This window comes from Hypomesus nipponensis, chromosome 26, assembly GCF_054491055.1.
Source record: "Hypomesus nipponensis isolate SF chromosome 26, ASM5449105v1, whole genome shotgun sequence".
Classification (NCBI taxonomy): domain Eukaryota; kingdom Metazoa; phylum Chordata; class Actinopteri; order Osmeriformes; family Osmeridae; genus Hypomesus; species Hypomesus nipponensis.
Genome location: NC_140386.1, coordinates 5,354,273 through 5,370,231, shown reverse-complemented (window position 1 = coordinate 5,370,231; position 15,959 = coordinate 5,354,273). Strand labels below are relative to the sequence as shown.

At 54.1% G+C, this 15,959-nt stretch overlaps 1 protein-coding gene across 1 annotated transcript in view; it reads right to left on the bottom strand.

The window, feature by feature from the left end:
- szt2 (SZT2 subunit of KICSTOR complex) overlaps positions 1 to 15,959 on the bottom strand; it is a 56,234-nt gene that overhangs the window by 17,921 nt on the left and 22,354 nt on the right. The window contains exons 44-60 of the mRNA XM_084692395.1: positions 14,588 to 14,740; positions 14,270 to 14,372; positions 13,926 to 14,040; positions 13,671 to 13,758; positions 12,678 to 12,796; positions 12,307 to 12,471; positions 11,789 to 11,873; positions 7,246 to 7,419; positions 6,342 to 6,533; positions 6,055 to 6,248; positions 5,658 to 5,824; positions 5,414 to 5,511; positions 4,979 to 5,111; positions 4,674 to 4,801; positions 4,004 to 4,051; positions 2,630 to 2,751; positions 1,783 to 1,965 (exon numbers count right to left, since the gene is read on the bottom strand). Of these exons, the coding sequence (XP_084548521.1) occupies positions 1,783 to 1,965; positions 2,630 to 2,751; positions 4,004 to 4,051; positions 4,674 to 4,801; positions 4,979 to 5,111; positions 5,414 to 5,511; positions 5,658 to 5,824; positions 6,055 to 6,248; positions 6,342 to 6,533; positions 7,246 to 7,419; positions 11,789 to 11,873; positions 12,307 to 12,471; positions 12,678 to 12,796; positions 13,671 to 13,758; positions 13,926 to 14,040; positions 14,270 to 14,372; positions 14,588 to 14,740 (2,267 nt within the window). The remainder of the gene's footprint in view (positions 1 to 1,782; positions 1,966 to 2,629; positions 2,752 to 4,003; positions 4,052 to 4,673; positions 4,802 to 4,978; positions 5,112 to 5,413; positions 5,512 to 5,657; positions 5,825 to 6,054; positions 6,249 to 6,341; positions 6,534 to 7,245; positions 7,420 to 11,788; positions 11,874 to 12,306; positions 12,472 to 12,677; positions 12,797 to 13,670; positions 13,759 to 13,925; positions 14,041 to 14,269; positions 14,373 to 14,587; positions 14,741 to 15,959) is intronic.

Sequence of the window (15,959 nt, the reverse complement as noted above, 5' to 3'; positions counted from 1 at the left end):
GGTATAGATCTGCTTTTGATTCCACGTTTTTTTTTTCAAACAAAGATCATTAACAGAATCAGAAAGGGATCGTTGATGAAGGCTTCAAACGAACCAGGCATTTTTTGGACCGCAGCCGCTTTGCTCTTGAAAACACCAACTGGCTTTGCAATTCTCCTTGTGGCATCTTCAAAAGGGGGGGGAAAGAAGTCAATAGTAATTGGCAGAATAAGAAAAATAATTGCAAAGGCCTCCTAGTCCACCATCCCCCTCTTGCATTCCGGCACTTTCTGCACTGACACGATAGGGGTTCCTGGGTTTGACCTGGAGCTACGGAAATGAACAACAGCGGGCAGGTAGTCAGAGGCGCGCCGAGCGGTCCCGACACACGGGAGGAGAAGAGAAGGAAAAAAACGAGAGGATGGAGGGAAGAAAAAGGAGGAAGGAGAGAGACGGGCCTGGGCTGCCCGAACTAAACGGGTGAGGGGGGGGGGGGAGAAGACGAGAAAAAAGAAAGAAGAAGTGAGGAGAGAATAACACGACACCTCCGAGGTGACACATCATGCACAGGTGGGAAGGGGGGGGGAGGGGAGGGGGGCTCGAAGGATGATCAGAGGTGAGGTGAGAAACTAGGTCGCGGTGACGTGCGCCGTTCAAAACACCCCCCGTCCCCCGTCCCCCGTCGAGAGCCCTGCCTGTTTCCTCTGAAGACTTCCGCCGCCTCCAAAAGCACCAGCTATTGACTCCCGCCAGTCTCGGAATACGTCGACACCATCACTCGCACGACGCCGAGCAGGGAGAGAGGGGGGGCGACGACGACAGTCGCGATGAGCCAATCCTCCCTCAGCAGGAAGCGGCCGTTTGTGCCGACCCGGAGATGCTGCCCCCCCCCCCCCCCCCTCCGACGGAGATGTAAACAGCGGGGGCCGACAGCGGGCACACACCCAGCGCTGTGGGACGCGGGGGAGGCGGAGGGGCGGCACTCTGCGGAGGGGGATCGGGTGACAAACGGGGTGTCGCAGAGGGAGGTGGACGACGGTAGGCCGGTGGGGGGGGAGGACGAGCAGGTCGAGTACCTGCTCGTGTGGACTGCACCCCCCGCAGGGCCTCCCCTCCCCCCCCCCACCTCCAAGCCCCCTCCCCTCGGGGAGGGACAGCTGTGCTTGGACACTGGGCCCTCCAGGTCTCTGGCTCGCTCTTCAAACCCTGCCCGGGCCAGATGCCGCCCTGACAAGCCTCACTTCACCTGAGCCATCGTGTCCAACGACCAAAAAAACACACACCCCCTCTCTCCCCCCCCCCCCCTTCCCCTCTCTCCCCCCCCCCCCCCTCCCTTTCAAACCATCTGTGATGCCGAGCGGGGACAAATGCGAGTCCGGCGCGCGCAAAAAACGTGCATACGCTGCGATACTGGTGTGTGTGTGTGTGTGTCGGTGAGCATATGGTCAGTGTGAAGTGCGGCAGCAAAAGGGGGAGGAGAGAGAGAGAGAGAGAGAGAGAGAGAGAGAGAGAGAGAGAGAGAGAGAGAGAGAGAGAGAGAGAGAGAGAGAGAGAGAGAGAGAGAGAGAGAGAGAGAGAGAGAGAGAGAGAGAGAGAGAGAGAGAGAGAGAGAGAGAGAGAGAGAGAGAGAGAGAGAGAGAGAGAGAGAGAGAGAGAGAGAGAGAGAGAGAGAGAGAGAGAGAGAGAGAGAGAGAGAGAGAGAGAGAGAGAGAGAGAGAGAGAGAGAGAGAGAGAGAGAGAGAGAGAGAGAGAGAGAGAGAGAGAGAGAGAGAGAGAGAGAGAGAGAGGAGGAGGGCGGCTCACCTGCTTGGGGTCGTCGTGCGAGGGCGGGTCGGAGAAGCAGCAGTGGTGGAAGAGGCCCATCTTCTGGCTGAGCAGGCAGTGCACCACGTGGGCCCGGGCGTTCTGCCAGTGCACCAGGCGCACCAGGCCCCGGTTCAGACACCCCCCCAGGTCCACCGACCAGTTATAGGTGTGCAGAGTCACCTGCCGGGGCAGAGGGGGAAACGCCCGTTAGAGCACTCACGCCCCGACAGAAGCCTCGGTTCATGATTTCCCCGTTATTAGTCGAGTTCACAATAGGGCAAGGTGTTTATATATTTATGTCTCAGCCGCTCAATTTTAAATCCTCCCCGCAGCAGTTTTAACATCGACGGAGATCGAGCGTTGAATATCAAAAAGATGTTTCAAAAGGATCCGTTGTCTCAGACCTCAACATAAAACTGAACCTTGTCTCCCCTTGTGCGCTGTTACTCAAAACATCTCCCGTCTCCGATTCTTAGCGCCTTTCCACCTCTTTGTGTACGCCCGAGACACCTCTCTCGGCTTCCCCAAGGAAAGAAACACACAAATACATTTCCACGTCTTCTCTGGAGTTCAGGTGTTTTTTTGTCAGCAGTTCACACAGTCAACGAGAGACGAGAAAATCCCGCTTTGGCACTGCATATCGCACGGCCCACGGGCGTGAGAGAGACTCCCCCCCCAAAGGAGAGAAAACTCTGGAAAACAGCTCGACCCCCCCCCTCAGGTTGAACTTGGACACCGACCCCCCTCCCACACTCCCCCCCCCCGCTGACGCTTCATGCTTTATCTCCCCCTCCCCCCCCCACACACACACCTCCCACGTTCCTCAGCCCCCCCCCCCTCTCACCGTCTTGTCCAGGATGTGGATGAGAAGGAACCTCTGGCGGGGGGCCACGCCCCTGCAGGCCGGCCCGGGGCCCGTCCACTCGCTCTGCTCCAGGGCCTCGAAGCGCTGGAACCCTTTGTGGGCTGGACAGACGGACGAAGAGGGGGGGGGGGGGGGTAAGGGGAGGGGGGTGGGGGACAGTGAGAGGAGCACGGCTGAGCTCCTCGGCAGAGGACACACGACGACAGACGCCAAGAGGGACGGCCGTATGAAGATAGGCGCCGGCCCGGCTAACGCGAGAGGGTGCGCGGAAAGGGGGGGGGGGTCGGGCTTAATAGCTTCAAAAAGGTCCCTTTTATGTCTTATTTACCATAAAGTATATGATTAAATGGACGGCGCCCTATGGTTGGGCGAAGTGGCTCGGAGAATGAAGCTATTAAGATAAAAATCATAAATGGTTCTCATTAAGTACATCGAGAGGAATGGCTCAGCAGGGTTTTCTAAGCCCTGGGGCTGGCACCGTACAATTATTTAAAGATCTTCTGAGGAGCTTGCGATGGGGGGCTAGCCTTTTTTGCTTTCAGAGCGAGGAGAAAGGGGGGGGGGGGGGGGAGGGAGGGAAAAAAAAGAAAAGAAAAGCATTGCCTTTTCTCAGAACAGTCTCGGCTCGACCGTGCGGAAATTGCAGTCGTTCACGAGAGTGGAGAAGTCGGATGTGGGGGGGGGGGGGGGAAGTGAAACTGAAACCTAATGTTAGACTCGGGTGGAACGGGAGACACCTGAAACGAGTGCGCTCTTGATTTTCTTCGAGGGGTGGGGCTATGAAGTACAATTCACAAGGACCGGGTTTCCCAGATTCGCTAAGAAGCTCTTAACGCTAAGCGCTTCTTAGGAGCGTTCGAAGAGCGTTCTTAGAACGCTCCTAAGAAGCTCTGAGCGTTAAGAGCTTCTTAACGAATCTGGGAAACCCGGCTGAGGCGTGTTATTATGAAGTTACTTGAGTCTATTTGTAATCATTAGTAGGAGTTGGATCCTTTTCCAGTGGATGGATAGTCGGGGATTTTGTGTATTAGGACGAACGTCGGGGCCGCGAGCCCAGATGGAGGGCTGAGATTAGACTCTACATTTAGGAAAAACTGCCACCATAAGCGTTTCAGGTTTAACAGATGACAGCCTTCTCGAAACCCAACCACCGTTCCTTTAACGACAGCGGAGGACAGATGAAGTGAAACGGCAATAGCATACAAATTGTACAAAACAGCATTCCAAAAAATGAAGCTCAAATGAAATGTAAAAAGCAGGCCAACGAGAGGCGGAAAAACAACAACAAAAAATCCCATCACCAAATGCTCTGGTCGGGCCCGCAGGGCGACTGGAAAGGGGGAGGGAACTTACGTGTGAACCTAGTTAGCACAGCGACGTTTTCCTCATCTGAACTGTCTTCTGTGTGGGCAAACAGAGATGAGCACACACACGGCACGGCAGGCACCGGCAGTCACACGGCAGCTAACACACAAACTCGGCTAACGGCTACAGAGCGATGCTAGCAAAGGAAACAGAAACACTTGGGGGGGGGGGGTTATAATGAACAAGACGAAAACAAAACACTCAAGCGCAGCAGTGGCAGGAAGAGCGCCACACGTGAAGCGCGGAAAGCCAATGGTGGCGCGGCCCCTTCACCCGCCGTCCGCCGTCTCCGTTTACAGCCAGAGGTGTAGCGATTAGCGTGCCGCCAGTACAGCAAAGCAGGGGGTGGAAAGGTTAGGACTAATTGCAGTGCCAGCGCTTGATTCGGGAGACGGCTAGGATATGGTATTTGATTCTGCGCAAAGGAATTAAGTTCCACGGGCACACTCCAATGATTTCAAAAGAAAGATCCACAAATCAACGGGGGCAGAATCCCAATATCTTCCCACTGTGGGTGGGCCGACATGTAGTCCAGAGGGGTTGGATCAGGACTTTTGTTTACACTGGTATCTCTTTGGCATCTCATCTCCGTCCCAGTGATGTCAGTTAAATGCACAAAGGGACGATAGCGAAGAGAAGCGGCACCCCGGTGGCGTACCTTGTTCGGTGCTGCAGTGCCATTGGTGGAAGTTCCGTCCAATGAGGATGAAGCTTCGCGAGGCGGCCGGCGGTTGGCTGAGGTGTTGGATGTGAGGCGAGGGGACGAACACGTCTCCCTGGGGAAAGCTGGGGGGGGGGGGCACATCGAGGGGCGTCATGGCGCGGTGGGCGAGCCAAACGGACACGGTGACAAGAGGCGCCCGTTGCGTGAGTGAAATGCAAACATTGTTGGGGGGGGGGCTCTTCAAAAGAAGGAAAAGTGGATGAACACGATGTCTCCAGCTGGGAGAAGCGACGACTCACCTCGTCTTCTCAAACACCTTCACCGTGGTGTCATTTGCCAGGGAAGTGACCAGATTGACAATCTCCGTCAGGATGGAAGGCAGCAGGAATTGGGAGGCAATTTCGGCGGTGCACTGCTGAATGGAGGGGCATCCTGTGTACGAGTGCCCCCGGTGAAAGGAGAGAGAGCCCGAGGGAGAGAGAGAGACAGAGATAGAGAGAGATGGAGAAAATGAAAGATAACCTTGAAATCGGAAAAAAAAACTTTCACAAGGAGGAGAGATACAATCTTTTCGATGAGGCCTCCTCTCCAAACTGGCAGCGGTGAGGAGAAAAGGGGAGGGGCAGGGGAGGGGCGGGACAGAGGAGGAGAATAGAGGAGAAGGGAGGAGGAGCAGAGGATGGGAGAGGGGCGGGGGAGGAGGAGGAGAGCGGGGAAAGGGGGAGAGCGCTTACCGAGTCTGGTCATGAAGGTGATCCAGGGCTGACAGGTGACCTGGTACAGGGGGTTCAGAGTCCCAAGGTCCCCTTCCTCCAGCTGAGACACATGCCTCCTGCACCACACACACACACACACACACACACACACACATCGAAACCAGCGCTAATCCATGCCTGTGGTCTCGCTCGGTGCAGTCTCCCCTCCAACGGGCCCTTACAAGCCCCCCCATTCCCCCCACCCTCCTGGCCCCTGGCTGACCTCTGGGCCTGCTCCAGCTCCACAGCCATGGCCCTCTCCTGGCTCCACTGCTGCTTCACGCTCTCCGTCTTGTGCCTCCGGCGCGCCGCCCGGCCCTCCTCCCCCCGCTCCTGGACGATGTCGTCCGTGGTTTTGGGGCTCCCGAGTTCGGAAGGTTCCGGCTTGCTCTGTGGGGGGGGCACCAATAAATGAGCACATGATTGGGTCCCCCTCGAACTCAAACCCGCACCTCGGTCGTTGTGGCGACATTAGGGCTTGAGATGCGGTTCTCGTTATCGGTATTTACGCGTTTATTGCCATCCTGTGAAACCATTTTTCGTCGTTCTTTTGGAAAATAAATGACCATCAAATCGGTGCGTTTCACAACACGGGGGGGGGGGGGGGGGGGGGAACTGACCAGTATTTCCCAGAAGCTGCGGCGTGTGGTCTTGCCGGTGGGCGTGGTGGACTCGGGCGTGCTGGGTCCCGTGGTGGGGGTGGTGTTCACCGGGACGGGGGCCAGGGTGATGGGGGCCGGACTGCTCCGGACGCTGCGCGAGCCGCTGCGTCTCCTGGGGCCGTCCTTCGCCTCGGGCGGAGGGGCGGGGACGCCTGCGGAGAGGTGGGCAAGCCAGTCAAAACCCCCGCCCCCTACGATTACAAACGAACCCCGCCCCCCCCTCCCGACGCCAGAAGGTTCCTCACCGTTGGTTTCGTCTTTGGGGACGCCCGACGCGGCGCAGAACACCTCCAGGCACAGGGGGTGGGGCAGGACCCTCGTCTCGGTGACGACGTCGCAGAGGGCGTGGCGCAGCGCCCCGCGCAGCTTGTCGGTCAGCTGCAGCGGGCTGACGTTGCCCTGCTCCCAGATGTCGAAACGAACGCGCGTCTGCGGCCCTGTGTGGCGAGAAAAGGGAGCGCCGTCGACCGATGAGCTAGCCACGGAGAATGTTCCGGACCCATCTTAATCATGCTCCCGCCCCCGCTAGCCGGGGGAAACTGGAGCGGGTCTGACACAGGTGCAGCGCTAATTACGATGTAGGCTCCACAACAACCAGACTTGCTGGATTAACACAAGAGGGTGGCTCTAATTTCACCAAATTAATTCCCTCTTCCCAAACAGTGGGAGAGATAAATCATATTTGCCAATTAAAAGCTTTTATGCAAATCAAAAAATAGGAATAGCACAAGAGCATTTTATTGCTCACAAATAATTTGATGAACTTCTTGGCACTTAGAAAAATAAAAATAAAAAAAAATACTCAATGAAAGTTCATCTTGATTTACTGTTCTTGCACTCAATGTCACTTTGAGAAACGCAATTCCATATGAAGAGGAAATTAAAGCCCTTGCAACACTGCTCCAGCCTTCATTATACAGACAGATTTACAAGTCCAATCCAAGGTGACTTAGCATCTCATTTAGAGTTAGACTGTTACCCATGACTTACTGCACTGTTTATTAATGAATCCATCTTTGAAACTGCACCGCTAAATATTGCATTTGAAAATAGAAGTGAGAAATGCAGGCAGGATGCAGGCAGGATCTTCCAGTCATCAAAAAAAAAAAACTTGTTGTCATAAATCTAGCCACAGTGTTTTTTTTGTACCTGAGCTCGGGTTGTTGGACTCCACCTTGACAACAGTTGTGAGGGCATCAAACTGGTCGGGTTCGAAGGGGATGTTGGAAACGTCCCCCCGCACTGCCGCGGTGCAATCCTGGGCGGGCACCTGAAGGGGGCGACCTTGGGAGTCCACGAATGACAGGGCGATGCAGGCGATACCTGGAACCCCCCCAAAAAAGTGTCAACTGAAGCAGACGAGGGTAGACTATTTATAAAAGCATACAAACAACAGTTCTTTGACATGACTTGCCATCGCATAAATCCGGATTAACATAGCGTGACCGCCATACGACGACAGTCGATGTGCGAAAGGCTTCGAGCGAGACACCTCGCCTTTTGACGCTGGCGACGGGCCTCCGCATCAGCTCGTCCCGTAAAAACAGCACGGCGCAGGCATTCTTCACCACGCGCGACACCTGCGTTCAATAACATCGCCGCGGATCCACTCGCGCCCGTGTTTGGTTTGATGCGGCGGGGGCTATTAGCGCGCACCATTAGCGAGCGGTGGCATGCGCGCGGCGTGATTGATCGCCGGCTCTGCCTGGCGACGAGGCAGGGAGACGCAGATGCATTACAGGGATAAACCGGGTATAAATCAGCGGCGTGCCGGGCCTCGCTGCGATCACGCGGCACAGGACCTGACGCAGCCAACAATGGGCTGGTGTCATCCGCCAACTACCCGGGCCCCAATCGTCACGCGCCTTCTCCTCCCCGGAAGCAAGGTCACGTCGCGAGCGAAGAGTCTGAGAGAGTCGATGTGTTTGCCCTTTAGCGGTTACCTCGGCGCTGGACTCCATTTTCCTCTGGCTGGCTTAGCAGGCTTTATAGGTTTTGGCTGGCTGCGCCGTCACCTGGCAGGCTTTACAAACAGATATAGCTCAGTGTGCAGGAGTCCAGTACACTTCACTCCCTCCGTTCCTTTGCTCTCTCCTCCTCCGCGGCCGGCTGAGCAAGGCCGGCCAGCCTGACAGGCCCCGGCCACGACGCTTGACCGTGTCAGCTGGGGCAATGAGGCCGCTGATTGCTACAAAAGTGCTCTAATAGCCCAAGACAGGAAAAAAACATGGTGGTTCAGAACTGATGGAACTCAATCTACAAGACGAGGCCCTGGTGTTCCCTGGCGGAGCCCAGGAAGTCAATTACTTTTAAGGTTATCCAAGAATTTCCACTCCTCCAGATAGACAAGACCAGGTTGACATGTTCAAAGTGTCCCGGAGACTGAAGAAAGCTAAATTTACAGTTGACAGGCATGAGGGTATTATAGCTGTCCTCTGAAAAACCCTGAAGGCAAAGTCAATCTTCCGAAAGGAACGTCAAATCCAAAAGCTTTCTCTGCCAAAAGTGTAAACGCCATTCCAATACCCACGGCTAAATCATACCAGTTAACTGTGAAGCAAGGGGAAAAGTATTTAACGGGCCTCATCAACAGCACTGTAAATATCACTGCGTAATAGTCTGTCATTAAGTTTGCCGAATGCTATTACGGGAAAACACATTCATTTAGGCATCATTGTATTTCGCATCGAACGGAACCTCTTGATACTCCGAGGTCAATGTAACCGCGGTACGAGGCAATCAAGAGCTCATTCAAGCTTAGCGGCAAGAGCGCGTTGGCCACGGCACGGAGCAACACAACCACGCCACTCTGCATGCGCCGGAAATAACTCATGCCGGGGGGGGGGGGGGGCGGGACTAATTACTCCAGGTAATGCGAGGTCAGCCGTCATCGAAAAAAAGCACGGCAACAATGAAAGCGATGGATTGAAAGGGGCCGAAACGGGGCCGAAGCGGACAGGCTGAGGGGGGGGGGGGGGGGGGTACAGAGGTGGAGAGGGGGGTGGGGGAGTGGGTTGGTGACGGGTGGGCGATACCTTGGAACTGGGAGAGTGGAAAGAGTTGGTGAACGAGATCCGACATGGTACCTGAGGTCGACGACAGAGACAGCCACAACACAGGGCGGGGGTCAAGGTTGGCATGGTTACTGGAGTTCAGCTGAGAGTATAGTGGCATGCTATGGAAGGGGTTCTTTCTGTGCTTTCTCTAGGAGGTCTTGATGGTTTCTGTAGAGCATCAGTCGTGGGTGTAAGCTCAAAGTATGTTAAGGATGAGTCGTGGAAGGACTGTCCAACAAGTTACGTTGGCATTCAATCGTTCCTCGCCAGCCAAAATCCGGAATCCAAGTCTCCATCTGCAGTTCTGCTTTATGTGTCATGGTCTAGAACCGACCTGGGCATTTTACGGCCCTTTGGCTACCAGTCCGGCCCTCGTGAGCTAAATCAAAAATTAAGAATAAATAAATGTGCTGAGCGGTAGGAAATCTGTAGTCCTGAGAAACGACAGTAATCAAATCTGTAGTCCTGAGAGACTACAGTAATCAGGCCATTTACGTGTGTGCCCTTACGCAGCCTGACCTACAGGAGACACCGAGTTAGCTGTTGGTTAGCCCTCGAAAATGTCCGCTCATGGTAAAAAACTAAAGGTTGATACAGAATGTAGTGTTTTTAACAAGCCATGGACTTCTCAGCCTCTGGTTTACTGAAGTCGAAGCTGTGTGCTCAGGTTTGTGGAGAACAAGTCGCTGTGTTGAAGGATTACAATTTGAATCGAGACTACGGGACTAAAAACGTGGGCGAATACAAGAACTTGCCTGATTCAGTGTGCGCGGGCCGCTGATGGTTTGCTGGTTAAGCTGCAGACCCTCATGATCAGCTGTCAGCTATCCTTCGCATATCTACCTCAGACATTCAGCCAGACTTCAATGTGCTTGTTCAAGCCCAAGACAGACTGGATTTTTCTCAGTCGAGTATAAGAAAACTTGAACTGAACTGGAAAACATCAGCACTTATTCTTTTTGTAGAAAGTTAATCAGTTGCTGGTCTTTAACATACATCTTAAGTATTTTTGTGAAGGTTTGAAGGTATGTTAAAACAAAAGTATGACAATTTTGACATATTTGCATAGGCTTTTTATACATGTATTAGGCTACCAGCAGCAGCTCAAAACCATATAATTTACAGTAAAAAAAAAAAAAAAGTAATCAAATTAATATTGAGTAGAATTTAGTTCAGCCTATTCATTCGGCCGCCACAACGCTCCCAATTTCTCATGTGGCCCTTCGGGAAAATGAATTGCCCACCTCTGGTCTAGAAAGATCTAAATGAAGCACAGGGCACACACCCTCGTATTCAGAGGCTGTGGGTGTTGCGCCTGAAGCAAATGCAGATTAACGTGGGAAACATTCTCTTAATGAGCTGGCAGGAAACACCAGGGCAAGAGCAGCATGCCGGCTTGCCAAAACACACCTCGCTGTCTGCACGTGACATAATTATCGCGCACCAGGCAAAGGGATCAAGTGATATCACACCACTGAAGCGCCTTGTTGTGCAACTCATCCAATTAATGGAAATGAGAACGCCAGAGCTTCCCCTTACCTTGCAATTATACAAAACAAACAACGCGAAAACAGAGTGATCCGTGTCAGCCGACGTTTTTAAAAGTGTAATGGGTGTTTCTTTTCGCGGAGGCTAACGTAGCCTACTGCGGTGGAAGGAGAATACATTTTTCCGGAGGAGTAATTGGCTCGAGCTGCCGCCGCTTGTTAAATAACGAACAGCAAGCTCAATGTATGTCGTGCTATAGACTTTGGGCTTAATCAATCCTGACAGCAAGACGGTGCTTGGAGGGCCTAAGCCCTCCCACACGGGTGACGATAGCATGTGGCCCCAAACCGAACAGCTACGTTATTCTCCGACTAATGGATGAACGTGATGACAGTACTTCTGGCGAGCCTCAACTGGCCCGGACACCTATTTGCGAGTAGGACCGTTTGAAAGAAACTTACTCTAGGGGAAATAAAAGACTACACTTCATCGGTTGAATTAAGAGCGATCTCAGGCCAGAACATGGGAAATAAGCATAGTATTTATTAGCTATGCGAGGCGGTGGATAATTTGCGCAGTGTCGAACGTGGGAGGTTGGAATAGGGAAACGGCCTGTCAGCACATCCCATAATATCACTGTCTCCAAGTCAGCTAAAAACGGACAGAGAGGGAAAAATACAGACTACGACAGGGACGATGGGGAGGAGGGGGGAAAAGAAAGAATAAATGATTTCAAAACGGTAAACAAGGCACAGGTATCTAATTATAGAGGCACACGCTCTGGTGGTGAATTAGATTTAGGGAGGGCTACGTGGACTGCAAAGGGATACAAATCAACCAGTGGGTGAGGAGAGAGGCGCTGTTGAGAGAGAGAGAGAGCGAGCGTGTGAGAGAGCGAAAAGAGCGAGGAAGAGAGAGGGAGAGAGAGAGAGAGATGGAGGAGAGAGAGAGAGAGAGAGAGAGAGAGAGATGGAGGAAAAGAGAGAGAGAGAGAGAGAGAGAGAGATGGAGGAAAGAGAGAGAGAGAGAGAGAGATGGAGGAAAAGAGAGAGAGAGAGAGAATGGGAAGGAGGGGGTGAGGACAATACTGAGTGGAATGGATGGCGGTGTGACGTCAGCGCTGTGCTGAGCCGGGAGAATGTGATTACCTTTCCCTCCAGTCCCCTGGCCCCCAGGCTTGTTGTAGAGGTAGATATCAGAGTCAGGCAACTCGCTGCTGAAATGGAAGTAGTGCTGTGGAGAAATTAGCCCAGTAAAAAAACAAAAGAAAACACACATACACACACACTCAAAAAAAAGAAGAAATATAGAAGTCAGCACTTGTATTATTATTATTTTTTTAAGAACAGAGGCTTTATCCGTCCAGCAAAAGTAAGACACGTCAAACGACTGGGCATTGGTGGGGATCGAGGTTAGCTCTGTCTAGGGATGGATTCCCCCCCCCCCTCCCCTGCCTTTTTAAGCGTCTGCTCGCTACGGAAGTGCATCAAACACGCTCAACGTGGCGAAATCCACGGGGTCATCGATCGTCCTTTAGGAAGGCCTTTCATCCCGGGTGACCGCCGCGCGCCGCTTCCCATGCGGCAGAGGGGGCCAACGGCTGCCGCGGCCGGGCCGTAATCAGGCGGCCTTAAGGGAGGGGTTAGGGGAGCCGCCCCGGATCTACCTTGAAGTGGTGCTCGATGTTGCTGTCGGTGTACTTGGGGATGTGGAGGAAGATGAGCAGGTTCTGCCGGAGGTAGTGGCCCACGGCCGACAGCCAGGGCAGGGAGTACGCGGGCAGGGCAAACTCCATCACCTCCGTGGCCGGGCAGCCAGACGGCTGGATGAACTGTGGAGGAGAAAGGGGCGGGGTTTGGGGGGGGAAGTTAACATCGAATGCAGCCAGAGAGCAGGGCGATGGACGGCTCAACTGAAACCATCACCCGTGGGACTGAGGGGGATGGGGGGGGGGGAGAGGGCAGGTGTGGGAGAAGGGGGGGGAGGGGTGTGTTTGTTTTGCGCGTTTCCCCCGGGGGGGAACCCTCGTCGACGTACCTCCACGTCGGCCGGGGTCAGCTTGCAGTTCCTGACCAGCATGACGGTGATGATGTCCAGGGTGGTCTCGTCCAGCCGCTTCCGCAGCACCTTCACCAGCTCGTCCGTGATCTCCGGCCCTGCCAACCAGGAGAGGGGACACACACACACACACGGGGCGGTTAACCCCGGGGGAGGGAGAGCAGCTGGTCCAACGAGAGATAGAGAGACCAATAAAAGGAAGGAGAGAGAGAGGGGAAGTAGGGGGGAGGGAGGGGCTCTATCTCAGGAACACTGGTCTGAAACATGACATGGGTGGAAGCGAGTCGAGCTGTCGAGCTGTGAATTCTGACGCGGGTGCCTCCTCTGTAATGGTGGGAATGTTGTTGACAGACGATACCTCGGCGGTGCTTCGGTCTCCGACAGGTTTATGCAAAACTGTGCTCTGTGAGGTGTCGGGGAGCTGGATCTGACGCGTGGAAAAACACATACTGTACACGCGTCGAGAAAAAACGTGGAATCTTTGAAAACAAAAGAAGTTCAAAAAGAAAGAGTTTGTGTGTGTGCGTGTGTGGAGTGACAAGAAGGATTGTTTTGGGGGGGGTGTTTTTCGTTGTTCATCTCAGAAGTTGTGGGTGGGGAAAGGCTGACGTAATGTGTGTGAACGGGAGAAAGGGCCGGAGCAACAGTGCCATCTAGCAGGCCGCTGGAGGTACTGCGGCGTTCACACGCCATCCCTCCCTAAATGAATCAGCAGTTTCATCTTGCGCCCGTCACTCCACCGGGAAGCGGACAGCGAGAGCACATTAAATGGAAGCGCACTGAGAGCTGGTTGGAAAACTCTAGAATACCCGTTGTCAAAATACTCCCGGATGCCTGTCCATCAAAAACCGGCTCTTATTCTGCGACAGCCATTAAAAAAAAGAAAAAAGACATTGACACAATACAGCTGTGGAAAAAAAAAGACCACAGTTCCTAAACATTAGGCATCTGGCCGGTCTCCCAGTCTCTTACCAGCGCTGCCGACGCCATGAACCAGCAGCAGAATGTGCTTGTCCACCTGCCCAACAGGCCGGGAGCCCTCGAGGGACGATCTGGACGCCTGAGGGATAAACACACACACCGCACATGAGATGGCTGAAGGACATATGACAGTTGAGCAGATAAATCCGTCATTGGTGACACCATCCATCGATGGGTGACACCATGCGGAGCCTAATGGCCGGTCAGGGCCGCGGCGTCGGGGAGGGGGAAGGAAAAAATGTGTACCGCGGACTCCTCGGCGAAGAGGGGCTCCTGGCTGCGCGCCAGGCCCACGGAGCGGGAGGCGTGGAGGTGGCCGTCGGGGTCCGAGGGCTTCCCCACCTGGGACGTCTCAGAGAGCCTGGGGAGGACAGAGAGGGGGAGGGGGGGGGGGGGGGGGAGAGGGAGAGGGTCGGCAAACACGGCGACATCTTTGTGTCACAACATCGGCCCGTGTGTCTGTGTGTCCGTGTGTGCCAAACCGAGACTTTCAAACGTCCGCTCGTGGGGCGACGCTCGAGCCTCGTGTATTCCGCGCAGCACGCGGTGAGGGAAGGGGAGAGGGGGGTGGGGGAGGAGGAGGGGCGGACCTGAGGTAGAAGACAGACTTGGTGGTGCGCTCCTGGTAGACGAACATGTTCTTCCGGTTGACCACGCAGAAGGCGTTGAGCACCGAGCGCAGGGCCTGGATGGCTGCAGGGGGAGGGGGGGGGGGAGGGGGACAGAGAGAGAGAGAGCACACGGGGCTGAGCGGACAAAGGAAGACACGGAGGAACGCGTGAACGTTGGAAAAAAACAAGGAAGGAAGGGGGACCGCGAGCCTCTGCCGGCGCTGCGCTGACAGAGCGGAGCCGAGACGCACGCGGCGCGCGCATTTTGACTCTGTCCGCCAGTGCAGCGTCGCTCACCCCCGGACACCCCCATGTTGGGCCCCATCTTGAGGCGAGGGTGGATGTGGATGATGGTGCTCCACACCACGTCGCAGGCAAAGTGGCCAGGGATGAACTGCATGGTGGCCGCGAGGTAGTCCCGCGGCTGGTAGCTCTCCTCGGAGGTGTAGTCTGCGTAGGGGAGGGGAGGAGGGAGAATGATGGCAAAGAAAGGGAGAGAGACAAAGAGAGAGAGAGAGACAGAGAGAGAGACAGAGAGACAGAGAGACAGAGAGACAGAGAGACAGAGAGACAGAGAGAGAGAGAGAGAGAGAGAGAGAGAGAGAGAGAGAGAGAGAGAGAGAGAGAGAGAGAGAGAGAGAGAGAGAGAGAGAGAGGGGAGGCCATTAACAACCGTAACTACAGGGGAGGCATCTCAGCGTGACGCCAGCAAAGGAAAACACTACACACACACACACACACACATTTATGCACCGGCAAACAAACCTCTGATGTCTATGCCCCCCCACCCCTCCAACCAGGATTCAATTCACTTCCACACGCTGAAGCAGAACAATCAGAGATATTATGAAATTAACTCGGGTAATTCTGTCTTAACGGCTCGCCATAAAGGACAAAGTGAATATGATGACAGTCCCTCTGCTCCAGCGGCATTCCCCCCCCCCCCCCCCCCCCCCCCCCCCCCCGGACCGTCACGGATGCTCTCCCCGGTATCCTTGCATACATGCCCTGCCCCCGCCTTCTGCTCGGCCCCCTTATTGATTGTCCTCCATTATGGCGTTGGCGCCGCCGAGGAGGCCGGACGCGTTATTAACTGGCGCCCGATGACAAACTGGGAGGAGCCAAGGGCACACGGGCTGTCGGACTCACCCGGAACTTTATGGAGTAGCCCAAAATAATGGATGTTGAAGCCCTCGTGTGTAAAAAACATCAAATATAATAGAGTAGAGAAACGACTGTGTTGTATATTTAGTGTGTTGCCTTCTGGCAGGTGATACCGTAGTATTCGCTCTCGCACACGCGGACTGGTAAACAGTTTCTTTCCGAGGGCCATCAGGCGTCTGAATGGACACTGATACACTTCTCACTAGTCACTTTGCACACTGTCACTTTCAGCTACTGGTTGCAGTATCAGCAAAATTTCACTAGAATTGTACTTCACTTTTCTTGGGTTAGCACAGGTTTATAAGGTTAGTGTAGGTTATGATGTGTATTTAGAGGTTTAGTATACTGTATTGAATATTGTATATTATTTGTATATTAGGAGGTTTACTATATTTGAGCTTATCATAGATGTAATCTATGTTCTGTGTACTTATATGTTATGTTATGCCAGGTTGCTTTGCGTAGTCTTGTCCTAAGAATTTCAGTGCCCAGTCTGCAGCCCGGC